This window comes from Vanellus vanellus (genome assembly GCF_965231255.1).
Source record: "Vanellus vanellus genome assembly, chromosome: 19".
Classification (NCBI taxonomy): domain Eukaryota; kingdom Metazoa; phylum Chordata; class Aves; order Charadriiformes; family Charadriidae; genus Vanellus; species Vanellus vanellus.
The window spans coordinates 7,014,407-7,029,878 of record NC_138924.1 but is presented as its reverse complement, the minus strand read 5'-3'; the positions used below and the strand labels follow the sequence as shown (position 1 = coordinate 7,029,878).

At 46.6% G+C, this 15,472-nt stretch overlaps 2 protein-coding genes across 2 annotated transcripts; one reads left to right on the top strand and one right to left on the bottom strand.

Annotated features, from left to right (window-relative positions):
* Positions 1-27: 27 nt before the first annotated feature.
* Positions 28-6,619, top strand: SMYD4 (SET and MYND domain containing 4). The gene is made up of 10 exons (XM_082493177.1): positions 28-173; positions 252-399; positions 581-670; positions 1,640-2,792; positions 3,099-3,281; positions 3,591-3,757; positions 4,421-4,553; positions 4,996-5,112; positions 5,476-5,599; positions 6,315-6,619. Exons 1-10 carry the CDS (start codon positions 43-45, stop codon positions 6,463-6,465), a joined length of 2,397 nt encoding a protein of 798 aa, XP_082349303.1. The 5' UTR covers positions 28-42; the 3' UTR covers positions 6,466-6,619.
* Positions 6,620-7,131: 512 nt separating this feature from the next.
* Positions 7,132-14,275, bottom strand: SERPINF1 (serpin family F member 1). Its single transcript, XM_082493059.1, has 8 exons — positions 14,142-14,275; positions 11,515-11,600; positions 10,920-11,121; positions 10,685-10,840; positions 9,687-9,890; positions 8,751-8,893; positions 7,912-8,122; positions 7,132-7,535 (listed from the first exon to the last, which is right to left on the bottom strand). The coding sequence occupies exons 2-8, from the start codon at positions 11,590-11,592 to the stop codon at positions 7,276-7,278; spliced, it is 1,254 nt and encodes a 417-aa protein (XP_082349185.1). The 5' UTR covers positions 11,593-11,600; positions 14,142-14,275; the 3' UTR covers positions 7,132-7,275.
* Between the last annotated feature and the right edge of the window lie 1,197 nt (positions 14,276-15,472).

Sequence of the window (15,472 nt, the reverse complement as noted above, 5' to 3'; positions counted from 1 at the left end):
CGGTACTGCTGGGCGCCGCCATCGGTGGGGGGGGTATCGGTGATGGCGCTGCCGGTGGAGGAGTGGCGGCTGTGCGCCGCCCGGCGCTGGGCCGCGCTGGAGCCGGCGTTGCGGGAGCGGTTGGCGGTGGCGTCGCTGCACGATACGCTGCGCCTGGGCTGCGGCCTCCTCCGGTGAGCGGCGGGCGGGACGGGACGGGGCGGGTGGAGCGAAGCGGGACGGTGCGCGGAGCTGACCCCCGTGTCTCGCAGGCCCGAGGCGGAGGCGGCGGCTCTGCGGCGGTTGTGCCGCCGGGCGCGCGCGGGCAAGGAGCCGGCGGCCGCGCGCTTCTACCGGGAAGAAGGAAACCGGCTGTTCGGCCGCCCCCATTACAGTGCCGCTGTGAGGCTCTACTCGCAGGTAGGTGGGGGCGCGGGCAGCCCCGGGGACCGGCCCCTCACGGCCCGGGGCCTCACGATGAGGGGTCTGGGCGGGCCCAACGTGAGGGCATCCCTGGGGGAGGGGGCTGTGACCCTGAGAGGGTCCCGTTGAGGGGTGTCCCCCCTCTCCCTGAGGCGGCGGCTCTCTCTGGTCTCCACAGGCGGCATCCCACGAGCTCCCCGGCAGCCCCGAGGTGTCCGTCTGCTTCGCCAACCGCTCGGCCGCCCTCTTCCACCTCGGGCACCTTGAGGTAAGGGGCGGTGGGGCAGCGGGACCCATGGCAACCCGCCCTCCCCCGAGCTCCTGGGTGCCCCCCGAGCAAGTCTGTGTGCCCAGAGGGTGGCCTGGGGCCCTCCGTGTAGCAGGAGGGGGGGATTGGGGCAAGGAAGGGCCCGAGCAGCATCTGAGGTGTTACCGGACAGCGTTGGCATGGAGGTTCAAGTGGGTGCTTCTGTAAACCCCGCAATAACGGGCATTTGGTTGTTGGAACAGGAGATGACGCGTTTCTAGCGCTGTGCTTAAAGCATCCATCGTTGCTTAAACTTTTTGCAGGGCTCCTGCTTTCCTTCTTCTGTGTCAGGAGGCTTTATTTGGCCAACAGATTGGCTATGGACATGGAATTTGCTGATTATTGTAATTTCATTAAAATATTCTGGGTTCCCTAGTTCAAGAAGGACAGGGAACTGCTGGAGAGGGTCCAGCAAAGGGCTACGAGGATGATTAGGGGACTGGAGCATCTCTCTTATGAGGAAAGGCTGAGGGACTTGGGTCTTTTTAGACTGGAGAAAAGAAGACTGAGGGGGGATCTTATTAACGCTTATAAATACTTAAAAGGAGGGTGCCAGAAGGATGGGAACAGTCTTTTTTCAGTGGTGCCCAGGGATAGGACAAGAGGTAACGGGCACAAACTTGAGCATAGGAATTTCCATCTAAACCTGAGGAGGGACTTCTTTCCTGTGAGGGTGGCAGAGCACTGGCACAGGCTGCCCAGAGAGGTTGTGGAGTCTCCTGCTCTGGAGACATTCAAAACCCACCTGGATGCCGTACTGTGCAACTTGCTGCAGGTGACCCTGCTCTGCCAAGGGGGTTGGACTAGATGATCTCCAGAGGTCCCTTCCAACCCTGATCGTTCTGTGATTCTGCATCATTGATGGAATAAAAGATCACAAGTCTCAGCTGGTTTCCAAGTATATTTAAAAGGCCTTGTCTTTGTTTCTAGGTTTGTTTGGAAGATATTGCCAGGGCTGAAAGTCATGGCTATCCAGACAGGCTGCTGCCCAAGGTCTTGCTGCGAAAAGCTGAATGTCTGCTGCGTTTGGAGAGGTTACAGGCTGCAGCAAACACCCTCAGCGCAGTGGAGAATAAAATTGCTATGGATGGGATCATGACTAGTCCTGCACACCAGACACTGCTAAAAAAGTTAAGTCAACTGAAGAATAAAATACATGAGAAAGAGAGCTGTCCGCAGTCTGCACAAGAAGCATGTGGCGACGTTCAAAGAAAGTCAGAGATCTGGGAAGAGAACGACAGTATTTCAGGTGCATCTTCATCTTTGAGCTTGAATTTTGATACAGAGAGAGGACGTCACTTGGTGGCCATCCAGGACATCCTGCCAGGACAGAACCTGTTGAAAGAAGAGGCTTTTGTAAGCGTGCTTTGCCCAGGGGAGAGCCACCTTCTGCAGGACAGCAGTGAAATGGCATGGGATACTCGTGTCACTAATGCAGATCTTTATTGCCACCATTGTCTGAGGCAGCTCCTAGCCTCGGTGCCTTGCTGTGGGTGCAGTTACGCAAAGTACTGCAGCCAAAACTGTGCAGACATGGCTTGGGAGAAGTACCACAAGACAGAATGCTCCTTGGGACCACTGCTTCTCACATTAGGGATCTTCTGCCATGTTGCCTTGAGGACTGTTCTCCTGGCAGGATTTGCAGAGGTTAGCAGGCTGGTGGAATGGTCCCACGATAACGACAAGGACCTTCATAACCCTGAGGCAACATGTAAACATCCCAGTGAAGCACCAGATACAAGAACTGGTACCAGAGGTGTCCCTGGTTGTAACGACAATGGTCAGTACCAGAGTTCTTACCAAGCTGTGTTCAACCTTTTGCCACATGCTGAGAAACATAGCCCTGAACATAAGTTCCTTTGCATGCTGAGTGTAGTAGCTATATGCAAACAACTGCAAGAAGCTGGTCTAGAGGCTGATGTTTTGAATCAGGAATCATCTGAGAAGTGGTCCAAACCAGAGACACATGAAAAAACATCGGGTGAATTGTCTCCAGAGCTGAAGATTATGGCAGAAGCAATGCTGAGGCATGTGTTGCAGCTGCAGTGTAATGCACAAGCGATCACTGTAATGCAGGAGTCGGGTAAGACAAAAATTTTTAAGCCCTTCTGTGTTGTCCTTTCTCATCTAGCTTGTGTGAAGAGATTGAATTATCAGTTGTAAAAAGCTTCCATTGCAGATAGGAAGGACTTGCTTAAAATTTAATGGCCTGTCCCATGCTGGCCTATTCTTTGGTGCACAGGTAGAGGGTATTTAGCTATTATTTATTGCAGCAATATACCAGAAACCTTTCTACTGCTATCTGCAATTGGTCACCATGCCCATTGCATAAGTTGCGTGGGTTAATGAGCATTCATTCTCAACCTGCTTGTTTTTCCTCTGTCTTTAGTATCCGGAGATGGTGCTGTTGTAAATAAGAAGCCTGTGCGCCTGGCGACAGCCTTCTTTCCTGTCCTTAGCCTTCTGAACCATTCGTGCTGTCCCAATATCAGCCTGTCATTTAGTGGGACAGCTGCCACTGTCAGGGCATCACAGCCAATCCCAAGCGGCCAAGAGATTTTCCATTGCTATGGTAAGTATTAACTCTCTGTTTGTCTCAAGGCACAGACATCCTTTCACCCCTACTTGGCATGCTAACTGATTGCTATTAATATCGTAATTCCCAGTATAATGTTGCTAGAGTCTGTCTTTATGTATAAGCCTTGATCAAAGATATCAAAGCAAGAATTTATCTTCTGAGCCTACTGTTATGTTTTCAGTCTCCAGTTACATCCTCTCCAAAAGGTGATATATCTAGTCTCAATTGTAACAAAGACAGATTTAGCCTGATGTTAAGAACTGTACCTGTTCGGTGATTTATACCCTTGCCATCCCTTTGCAGGGCCTCACCGATGTAGAATGAGAGTTGCTGAGAGACAACAACTTCTCAGTCAGTACTTCTTTGAGTGCCGCTGTCAGGCATGCCTTGATGAGTTAGAGTCTGAAGTCAAGAGTGTGGTGTCCACGAGAAACTCATTCTGCTGTCCTAGCTGCCGGGCTTCAATGCAGGTGGTTCTTCCATAGTTATGATTGTTTAACTTATCGGGATGTGTAACATTTTTGTCTCTGGGAAATTCAAGAGTGAAAGACATGAGTCCATGACCTCTGCTCAGAAGGCAAAAGCCCCTGTAAAGTCAAGACAGTATCTCGCTGCTCCTAGCAGCTTCCTTGTAATGTCCTTGTATGTCAGTATTCCAGCTTTATAGAGAAAGTAATGCCTTTAGTTGCAAGTGAAAATCCCTTTGAACTTGCTAAGGGAACCTTAGAATATCAGACTGGGGGAAGGGGGATATTTAGGAAAGAAAATGGAGGCCTGGAGTCTAGAACAGAAAGGGTACTTACGGGGGCTATATACAGTGAGAGTCACACTCTCTGCAGTTCACAGAACATACATGAAAACAACATGTAGCACGGGTTAGATGAGGAGAAGTCAACATAGTATGTATCTTGTATGAACATTAGTTGTGTACTGCATGACCCTGCTTTGGCCTAATCTATAGCTCACGGTCATAGTTATTCCTGGAAGTTTCTCATAAAATCAAATAAGCTAGTAGCAATGTACAAGAAAGTCACTTAATTTCTCGGTTGCACTCATTTTAAATAATTCAGCATCTCTACAACATGACACAGAGGTAATGGAGATGGAAGTGATCACAGGGATGATTTCTACAGGGAGAAGACATGCTTTGTTGTTCAAATGAAGCTTGTGCAATCTCAGTCAGCAGAGAGAGCCTGTCACGCCGTTTACAGAACCTTCAGCAACAAATCAAGAGAGCATTAGAACTGCTAAAAGACAGGAAGGCTGGTAAGGCTCAGCTTTCTGCTTTAAGGTCAGCAGCTAATGATTTATGCATCGGGAGACGTAGTTCTAGCCATGAGATGGCACTGTTGCTTGTGCAGTTGGGGTTTTCTGGCACGAAGCCTGGTGTCCCTGGGGAGTTGAGCTTTAGGTTTTTTATACCCCTGATCCGTGTGTTAATCTAAGTCACACGTTGTTCCATGGTAACTAAAAGAACTCAGGCTAACGCTGGAGTTATGCATTCCCAGGCCTTGCTTTCCTGGAGTCAGTCTGGCTAACACTGCATTAGAATAAGCAGGATTGCAGATGAAGTTGATGTTGAGTCCTAACCAAAGCCAAATCTAGCTGTGTAAAGTACAAAGATGAGATTGGACTGATTTTAATTCATAGATCATGGAAAGCTGGAGACTGGACGGTAGGATGCATTTTATAACCTGTTTCGTTATAGATCGGGCAATCAAAATGCTCCTGAAGTGTCAGATGGATGCTGGAAACTTCTTGTCTCCAGACCATTTGTTGATGGGAGAGATGGAGGATCATCTGGCACAGGTCTATGCTAGTCTTGGTATGGCATTGTCTTCTCATTATCTTTAGTTTTATGAACTTTGAATTTAACATGACTAGCCTTTTCCCTGACTAGCCCTTTCCCTTTTCTCCTGCTGCATTTCTCTAATTTTGATGGCAGGGCTCTTGGAAAGACTGCTTTAGCCAAAACTGTGTTCCCAGCAGCCAGTGAACAGTAATGTGATCTCATGTTCTTCTAGATTCTGTGTCCTGGTTCTGAGGTCAGCAGCCTCCCAAGAATGCTGTGGATATAGTCCATCTTATTTTGCGTAATGCTGTCAAATTCTTCGGGTGGCAGTAGCTCTAGAAAGTATCTATTTATGACTCATTTTTTTGTTTGTTTTGTTGGTTTTTTTTCCATCAGGGAAGTGGCAGGAAGCAGCCAGGCACCTGCAGAGGAGTATTGAGATTGTGGAAATGCATCATGGGCCATCAAGTGTAGAAATAGGTCATGAACTTTTCAAGCTGGCACAAATTCTCTTCAATGGGTAAATTTGCTTTCATTCTCTGTCCTTTCCCTGCACCATGCCTGTGTGTCTGACATGATATGATGGCAGGTGGTCCTTTGCACCTTGCAGGGTGTTCTCGCAGGACCCTGGGCAGTCTGGCACAGGTACAAAAGTTGGCCACTACTCAAGTGCAAGTTCATTAACCCCACTGGGGTTCACTTTTACCTCCTGACTCTCTTTGCACCCATTTCTCTGTGTTGTGCCTGACTATTCTTTTCTTCTCCCTGGCTCCATTTATTCCCCATCCTATTGTTTTATTTTGACAAGTAGTCACCTTTGGTGACTATACATCAGTTATAGTGTTTCTGACATCTTTTCAAAGGAGGAAATAAAATCCTCTTGCTCGATTTTGTCCCTCTCGTCAAGCAAATCCTCTGACTGCTTCTGCAAATCTAACAGAGCTTCCCTTTAACTGAATGAATTTTAGCAGGAGCCGCAGTGATGAAGTAGTGGGTACCTATGCTTAAAGATAATGTTTCAAGTTTTTTTCCACCTTCTTACCTTTTTTTCCCCTCATCCTCCCTTTGCAGCTGAAATGCACACTATTTGCCTGGTGCTGAAAGGCAATGGAGGGTAGGATCTGTACCCACGAACAGGTTTAGGTTTTTGCTGGGGAGGGGTTGAAAGTTCTGGAAGTCAAAGGAGCTGAATTAAGTATTTTGTATACTCTATTCTTATTCTCGTCCTATTTCAGATTTGCAGTTTCTGAAGCTCTGAGCACAATTCAAAGAGCAGAGGAGATCTTGTCAGTGCACTGTGGTCCTCAAAGTACTCAGATCCAGGAACTACAAGAAATGAAGACCTGTCTGTTAGAGCTTCCCAGAAGCATCCTTCAGAGGATTTAATTTCCCTGTCAAAGGAAGCTGCAATGTGATCTTTCATCAAAGCTAAGTTTCATGTGGTAAGGTAGTCATGTAGTACAAGCTGGAAAATCATGTGTAACAACAACTTGAATGAAATCTGAAATGCTCTTTAGTGAGACTGTTGTAAATAAAATGACCAATTCTAACATGAGGGGTCTGTGTGTGGTATGGTGGGAATAGATGCTGTTGTATAATTTCTGCATGTGCATTTGAAGCAAATGTTTTAGATGGTTGTGTATGCGTCTGTTTCTAGAGATGTCACTCTGCTACGTGTGGTACCCTGTTGGTCATGAATATCCAGACCACGCTGCCTTTTATTTATAATGCTATGAAGCGCATTTCTTCTTGCCAGCATAAAATGTAAATGGTTGGAAGGGGCGAGGCAGCAGGCTGGGAAGTGCAAACTTACAAGCTATAAGAGGGAGCACTACAGAAGTTGGAGGGCTACCAGTGCAGACACGTCAGTGATGAGGGATTCAGTTTAAACAACTGGCATCAGGTTGGAGGACAGGATAGGGGGAAATACAGTATACACCACATGATGCTTGCAGATAGGACACAGAACTGCATTGTGGCTCATCTGGGAGTGTGAAGGCATATGACGTAGGCAGACAATCTTTAAAGGGAGAATACTGGGACTTACTGAGATTAATAGCAAAAGCTCTTTTATTGCAGCATGAAGGCATAAGATTTGCAAGTTGTGTCTTTGTGCAGCAGAGCAGGGAGCCAGTATCCCTCCCAATACCGCCCTTTCCATTTGGGCCCTACCATTGCAGATTATTGTGAAGGGATCTAAACACTCCTGGGATCCAGGATCTTGCCAATGAAGAGGAGGGTTCCAGTGGTATCATCTCGCAGTACAAGAAGGAAAGGTCTGTCCACGTGATATTCTATGGGGAAGGTCAGACGAGCAGCATTCACCCCAGGATTTGGTGTAGATCTTTCCCCATCTTCACTAAGCTCCAGAATTGCCTTGTGTTGCACATGAGATAGCTTAATAGGTTTGGCAGACATCTTGGTAAAATCAGGTGATGCAAAAAGTGATTGGAGCCCTGGAGAAAAGAAAGAAAAATCCATTAGCTGAAAGCATAGATTGCAGGTGGGGGAGCAGTACTGCTAATGCTGTGATCCAGGAAGGCATGTAGCTGCTCTGGTAGAATTTATTGGGGGTAACAGGGAGAAGCAGCTTACATCTGTACTGAGCTTCTCCCTCTCAATCTCAGAAGCATTATATGAGCTTGGTGGAAAGATGTGATAAAAAGTTGAGCAGTCCTGGACCAAGGTGATTTAGTTGCTGGTGAAATCTCTACAGACTGATAGCAGGACTTAACTAATAACCCACCAGCTTCATATTCTTCTGAGAGCAGGAAGCAACTTGCCCACTGCCTTGAGCCCTGGCAGTCTGTAGAGGGTGTGTGATGTACATACTTGTCTCCTTTAGTGTGCTGCCAAGTGCCTCTTCATAGTTCAGCTTTAGTTTGGGCAAGCTTAGCACAGCGTGGACTGTCTTCAGCTCCTTGTCTACGTCATGGACAAACTCAGAAGTAAGGCTCTCCTCAATCAAAGTCATATTCTGGGTCACCTTCGTAGGCAGGAAGAACATGGCACTGATTCCCTCTGTCAATGGCAGCTGGGCAATCTGCAAGGCCAGTTATAAATAAGAAAGGGTCATATCAATAATAAACAGTTTTACCTGTCCTGTACCAGACACAGGCCTGAATCTTGACTGCCTGGTGAGCCTTTCCAGTTAACATTTGGTCTTCTTCCCTGTTTGCTTTTCTTGGACATGATGCTTCCTGACCCCTCTGGTGCCCAGGCTTTCATCAGCCCATGCTGCGCTCTTTCTGCTATTACAGGGCAAGTGCTTTCTCTCACCTGCTGAATCCTGTAATGAACTGCAGTATTGCTTTAGGGGATTCTCAGCTGGAACACCTTTGGGTTTTCACTTCCAACAGTGAAAGGTTTGTTGAAAGAGGTAGAGATGGCAAAGTTTTGTGAAGTGCACCCTGCCCTTCTTGCCCAACTTTAGGTCAAGCAATACAGGCTAGTAGGACCTGTGTGTTACTTAAATTCTGGACTGCCTGTCACGTAGCCAGTGTAGAAGCAGGGTATTTTAAGAATCGCCACACTGCCTTTCAAAATGGGGATTGCAAAAGTAGCCTGATGGGAGGAGTGAGGCCATCTTCTGGAATAGGTCAACAGGTAAGTGTAGCTGAGCCTGTTCCTCAGTAGGTTTAGGAGATCTTGTGCGATATCTGCTCTCTGACCTTGCAGTTGAGTTCTGAGTCAAAACCGTATCGCAGTATGGCTTTGGGGTCTGACATCATGGACACCTTCACAGTTCTGTCCTCATCCAGATGGAAGTCCTTCAGGGCAGTCTTCTTGGTGTCAAACTTGGTTTTCCATGCCCCTATTTTTCAAAAGATAAAACGGAAGATTTTCTGGAATAATAGCATATGAAACCGGGCTTGTGTTTGTGGCTGAGTAATCTTGTGCTTTATATATTCAGTATTTGGGCTTTAAGAGTTGAGGCACAACTGAACAATGATAAAGATGTAAGTAGACTGATTGGAGCTATGGATTTTCTGCCACTCTGTGGCCCCTCCTTTTCATCTGAGAATTGTCTAAATGAGAAATAAAAAATTGAGCCAGTGTATGGGTGGAGTAGCTATTGGGAAGCTGATGACTACTTATGTAATTACAAAACTATTTTAAAGGGTAACAATTGTGTCAATGCATGTAAAGTGCTTCTCTCCCCACCCTTTATTTCGCTCCTTGTCTCTTAGCAATAATTCTCCAGGACACTGGCTGACAGCATGTTCTAGAACAGCTCTCTAGTATCTCCCGCCATTCCCTCTCCAGTGGTAAAAAGGCTCAGTACACTCTTTAAGCTGTGCTTTCCTGAAATGGTAATTTTCTGTCTCTTGCTGTGGAGTTTTGTGAGCTTAAACTTTCTTCTCCGGTGTCTTACTGCAAACAGGTCAATTCAGCTTCCCAAGAGTAATAATTCCTCCCTCAAGGACTATTTCTGTTCAGGTAGTCTGCATTTTTTCTTCTTTACTAAACGTTCTCAAACACTGTCTTCTTACACTCTGTCTCTTTGGCAGTCTGTTTGCTCTATTGGAAGTGAGCACATTCCCTCGCATCTCTTCTAATAAATGCTTAATAGACCCTCTCTGTAACCAAGTACACAACATTCTTACCCTTGAAGTAAGCAGCCCCAGCAAGGAGAATACTGACATCTGTGGGCATGTCCTTCATAAACCGCATAATCCTTCCCTTTGTCTGCTGTCGTACCCAGTTATTAATTTCTTGGAGGTCTAACTGGGTATTGCCACTTAGCGCCCTCAAACGCATCTTGTAGGACTTCTCTAGTTGGCTGTGAAAACCAGGCTTCACCCTCAGTCCTGGAAAAAAAAAAGACCAATATTGCAGCTAGCTCCCTTATCAAAACAATCTCAAGGCAGCAGATTGCAATCCAAAACCCAGCAGCAGTTCTCTCATAAAACATCTGTGTCTGTCTGCATACAGAAACCTGCTTTGAAGAAGAATGACTGAAGGCTCATGGAGGAAACTGATCCAAATCCTATAGCCACCCATGCTGGAGTATGGGATAACTCTCTTCTGAAAAGTAAAGAAAGGAGATAAGAACAGAAAGCTTGGATACAGCTATTCCTACATCAGTCTCTCGTCTTTCTCCAGCTTGCTTTATGAGTACGGCTTACTTAACCTATTGGATTGTTGGAACCAGCAGGTTCCAAAAGATAGCTCTTAGCTTTCTCGGCAGATGTTTATTGTGTGCCGAATGCAGACATTTCAAATAGTTCTGCAAGGAATTAAACAAAGGAATACGACTGAATGCTATCACAAATAGAAAATGTGATTTGTGGCTCCTAGAAGTTAGCAAAACCTGCCAGAAAACCTAGAGCGAAAGCAAAATTCTCAGCAAGTTTCTTCTAGGTCTTCCACGTGTTAGCTGCTTTGTCACCAGTGTCTTTGTGTGCATAAGTCTGATTTTCTATTTATGTGCAGACAAACTTTCCAGGCTCTTTCTGGAGCAGCAACAGCATTTCGCGCACTGTCTGCATCCTGGCTCAACAGTATGTCAGAGCCAAAGCTGTTAGTGCAGTGTTATTCAGCATGTCCTACCTGCTGCTAGTTATTTAGGTAAAATTTGATAGAGGGGAAGAAGGACTTTTACTTTTCTCCAAGATGATACGGGAGGCACTTTTCATGCTCTTCTCTGGTCCAGTCACACTGGTCAGTAGGTCCTTGTAAGTGTTGTGGACCTCAGCTTTGTTAAGCAGATCATAGAAGAGAGCGCGAGAAATCACATCTTCTGTTCGTTCTCCAGCCCCTGCCAACAGCAAGGACAACAGTGTGAGGAAAGGCTTGTCCAGCCAAAGAGCGCATGAAGAAAAGGGGCAAGAACTCACCAAGCGAGAGACCAGAAAGTGCAGTAGCCAGGCTGAATGGAGACAGTAGCACATTGGCAGTGGCTGTCCGACTGGATTGCTGACGGTACAGGTCATAGCCAAAGTTAGAGACTGCAGCTGCCAGCTTGTTTACAGGGCTCTTATAGAATGGATCTTCCTCTTCGACCTCGCCAGCATTAGCTCCATCAGTGGTGGCAGAGTTCTAACAGATACAGGGAGCGCTTTGGTTAGACTTGCAGCTTACAAGGGCGGGTACAGTTGTGATAGACGTTTCAAAGGCAAGCAATCTACAGATACTCTCCTGTGATCTACAGAAATACTGGCTTCATCTTACTGACAGAGAGTGTAGGAACAGTTACTTTAAAGTGGCAGCACTCAGATTGGAATCCACTATTTCTGCCTCATGGTCATCCCCTGATGTAACTACTGTGGTTTTATCTGGGTAAAGCAGGAGTTAGTCTCATTATGTTGCTAAATAAAATCCTAGTAACTTAGGAGGGTAGTGCTTAATCCTTCCGTAGGATTCTTGAAAAGTAAATTGCCTGCTCCAAGTAAGTATCTCTCCCTCATTCTCTGCATGTTGTCTGCTACTCACCTGCGCAGTAGCTGAGTTCTGGGATCTGCTTGGGACAGTTAAGAGACCCAGGAAAAGGAGAACCACTGGAATCTGCATGCCTGAACCTACAAAGTAAGAACATGACAGAGGTAGTTTGAGCAACTGAGCAAATACATCTCTACCACTACTATTCTCTGTGCGTGGTTGTGACAGGAACAGCAATGACACATGCGGCTGCTTGTCCTCCCCCAGGAGAAATACACACCTGATCTTTGCTGAGTTTTCTTCCTTTTTCAATATGAAGTATTCAGCCAACTTGGCCCCAATGACTTTAAAATTGGGCAAACACACGTGCCTGGGTGTGCCTGAGCACAAAAGTAGATATGTGTGGCCCAAACCACACTGATGCTGGCAGTTACTGCGTGCCAAGGTCCATCATATCTTCTGAGTTTTAGACTTTAAAAATGCAATACATCAGCATTTATAAAAGGTCACAAATCCATGTTGTTGAATGGGGCAGAAGACGAAACTGACTGGTTACTGCTCTGCTATACAAGTTACCTGCCTTGGGCAGTGGTTTGTCATGTTTCTTGTGTCTGCATGTACCTGGACGGCTGTACGGCTCACATGCATCCTTTGCTTCTTATTTGCAATTTGATAAAGTAAAAGTAGAAGAGTTTTCTTAAAAGATGACAAGGAAAGGGACTGGGAGTAACTACCTAACGCTGAGCCAGATCTAAAGAAGTGAAAGACAGAGCTTGGCTTATTCAACCTTTTTAATGGAGGTGGGAGAAAAATACCAAACTCCCCAAAGCTGTTCCTTCTGTGGAATCCACTTTGAATCACTCCAATATTGGCATATGTGGCTCTTCCAGCCAGATCTGTCTGGTCCAAAGGGCAGTGTGTAACCCAGGGTTTCACTGTGGGTAAACCAGAGCTACTGCAAAAGTGTCATGCCCCTGAGAACAGACGCCACTGAGGCTGGTCTGAAGCAATGTTTATATAGATTCCCAGAAATTAAAGGAAGAGGGTTGTATTTAACTAACCCCTGTGATCCAGGCGTCCAGTGAAGTAGGAGAAAGAACATGTGTTTCAGATTAACTTCAGCTGTAAAGAAAACATGCCTGCTGGTAGAAATACAACTTAAAGCCACGTGGCTACAACAGCCCCAGTTCAGGACCCAGTCTGTTCAGGCAGAGGTTTTACTTCAGTGAAAGGCGGTTCACTGTTTCCCTTTCCTCCCAAACCCCTTTTCTTTTGGAGGTGGTTCTGCCTTGGAGAAAAAGGTGTCACAGTAGAGGTTTTAAGTTTTCATCTATGTTTAGACAGTGTAACGCAGAAGTGATACCCTCTTTTCCCTGTGCATTTGCATCCTGTGACCTGCTGCTATCCTAGCTGCCGAGTAGATGAGGTATTCTGGTGCAGAAGATGTGTAGCAAGAGGATTTGCCATACTGGAACAAACCGATGCGTTTGGTGCTATGATAGTGGATATGATGTTGGGATGGCTCATATCGTTGCGGAGTTTTACAATTAATAGGTACCATGCTGAAAGAGAGATGACAGAAGCCCTGCCTGAGTCTAAGTTAAACAGGTCTTAGCAAGGGCTTTGTGAGGGTGCCTGCACCAAGCAGCGCTCTTGCATGCTGAGCGGAAGAGGTTTGGCCCAGTCTAGTTTAGAGATGGAAGGTTTTCCATGGAGCATAACCTTTTCTCTAAAGAAAAAAAAAATAAAATAAAAAAAATCTCAACACAACCTCTGCTTCCAACTACATTGAGCTCCTGGGAGCATGAGAGCGGAGATTGGTTTTGCAGATCTGTATTGTTTTTGCCAGTACTGTCACCAGCTTCATATTTCTCAAAATTTGCCAAAAAGCAATTTCCATTTTAGAAAGACAAAGCCTTTTGCGTTTGAATTGGCTTGAACATCTGGATTCTATTTGTGTGTCTCTTAGCACACAGCCAAAAATGCAGAGAAAAGAATTTGGTTGGAGCAGAGGTGGGATGGTTTCAGGCATGATATTAAAATCTGTGGCTGTCTTTAAAAGAGAATAGAAGGAGCAACAGCACGCAGCGTGTGATGTTACAGTCAGGAAGGTACAGGAAGAAAACTGTGAGAAATGAGCTGAGAAGGTACTTTGTGCCTGGGAGTTGTCTATTTGTGAAGGCCTGCAGGTGCAAAGGAAATAAGTTGCTTTCCTTCTATAGCGGTAGAAGTCTCACATCATTTATAAACACTTCTGATTTTAGGGGTGCTGCGAAACATCACCTGCGCGTTCAAACTGTTGGCTGTGATTGCTCTGCCCCACAGCACTAACTCCTCCTGAAGTATCTTGCAACCCTTAGCTCTAGAGGATTTGACCATCACCAAAATTGTCACCCTCGCAAAGAAAAAGCCTGTTCCCAGCTGCCACACAGGCACTAGAAGGGCAGAAAACCACCCCAGCTCCCACGCACAGTTCACCCCTGGAGGCAAAGAGGTGCCCTAGGATGCCGGTGGCTCCCATCCCTTGGTGACATCCCTCAGTTGGTGGGAATCCCACCCTTTACCACCTACAGAAGACCCGTTCTTCACATTTCCCGGGTGCTCCGAGAGCTCCCCAGCCTCGGTCCCTGCCCTCCGCTCCCCTCGTCGCTGCTGGTCACCGAGGCTGAGCTGTCCCTTACCTCGGGCTCCTCTCGGCCGCCGCCGTCGCAGGCTGCCAGCGGGTCGGGGACACTGTGGGTTTGGTGCGGCCACATCTGCTTTTTGCTGCTTCCCCCAGCCCAGCCTTCGGCAGGCTTCAGGTTACAGCTTCCCAGGGCTCTCTTAAAGTGCTCTGCTCCCATTTTCCGTGGCTGCCACCCACCCTCCCACGGAATTGTACTAATTTTTTAACCCTGCCATCCCAGTCAGACCCGCTCGCTGCTATCGGAGTGATCTGGCGGGTAAAGCACAGCTCGGAGAGGTAAATGCTCCCTTTGCCCTGTTTGAGCAAGTCCTTTATCCCCCCGCAGTTTTGCCGTATGTCACATGAGGGAATTTCTTGTGTCTCAGAGGTATGGTTAATGCAGCAGTGTTTAATGGATTTATGGATTTATGTCCAAGATTTAATGGAGAGATTTGTAAAGTGGAAGCAGGGTTCAGTTGCTGTTTAAAGCAGTTAAGGGGAAGATGTTCAGAAGTGGTTCTATCCGGTGATAGTTACTAGTTAACAAGTTATTAACATAACCGGCTTAAAGTTTTTGGCTGAAGAGAAAGAGACTAAAAAGCCAAGGACTCTTGGTAAAAAAAGATGAATTAATAGAATGTTGTAGGAACTTACAGAATGATAAATGATCTGGAGAAGGGAAAGGGGCAGAGGGGTTTCGTTATTTTTTGCAATAGAAGACTCTAGGGGAGCACCCATCAGTGCACATTTAAATCGAGAGAGTCTATTTTTCATAAGTATTAAATTGTAAAACTCACTGTAACTAGACATTGCAGAAGATGAAAGATAAATAGATTTGGGGGGAAGAAAACCAACCCAATTAGTAGAAGACAGGTCCACTGAAGGCTAACAATGGTCAGATGTAACGTCAGACTCACCAGCTGGGCGATGCAACCAGAGAACAGTTGGTTTTCCTTGTCCCTAGTCATTCTTGGCTTTTCCCCCCCCCCCCCTTTCCCCCCCAATCATTTGTTACTGCTGGAAGAGCCAGGATACTGGGCTAACTGGACATGTAGCTAGCCTGCTCCAGGGCAGCTGTTCGTCTACTTGGAAATGCTGAAAGTGAATTGTAGTGATGTCAGTGTCCCCAGTCTAGGCTTGCACGAGGACATCTCCTTTTTGGGCTGCCAGCCTCGCCGCTAACAGGTAATGAGGAGTTCCTCACTCTTGCTGGCCCTGAGCTCATACAGTCCCTCGGCAAAGAGGAAAGGATGGGTTTAGAGAAGCAGTAGCTGCTGGTTTTGCAAGCCGGAAAAGCCAATCAGGTAGTCTGCCCTGTGACTAGTCAGTGCTTCAAAGGTGACCCTT

Excerpts from the sequence above, each read along its gene's own strand:
- SMYD4 (XM_082493177.1), top strand. The coding sequence starts at position 43 with ATGGCGCTGCCGGTGGAGGAGTGGCGGCTGTGCGCCGCCCGGCGCTGG. Across the intron at positions 3,282-3,590 it reads AGAGATTTTCCATTGCTATG|GGCCTCACCGATGTAGAATG; the intron begins GTAAGTATTAAC and ends ATCCCTTTGCAG. Across the intron at positions 3,758-4,420 it reads GCTGCCGGGCTTCAATGCAG|GGAGAAGACATGCTTTGTTG; the intron begins GTGGTTCTTCCA and ends TGATTTCTACAG.
- SERPINF1 (XM_082493059.1), bottom strand. The coding sequence starts at position 11,592 with ATGCAGATTCCAGTGGTTCTCCTTTTCCTGGGTCTCTTAACTGTCCCA. Across the intron at positions 8,894-9,686 it reads TGGGGCTGCTTACTTCAAGG|GGGCATGGAAAACCAAGTTT; the intron begins GTAAGAATGTTG and ends TTTGAAAAATAG. Across the intron at positions 7,536-7,911 it reads CAGCACACTAAAGGAGACAA|GGCTCCAATCACTTTTTGCA; the intron begins GTATGTACATCA and ends TCTTTTCTCCAG.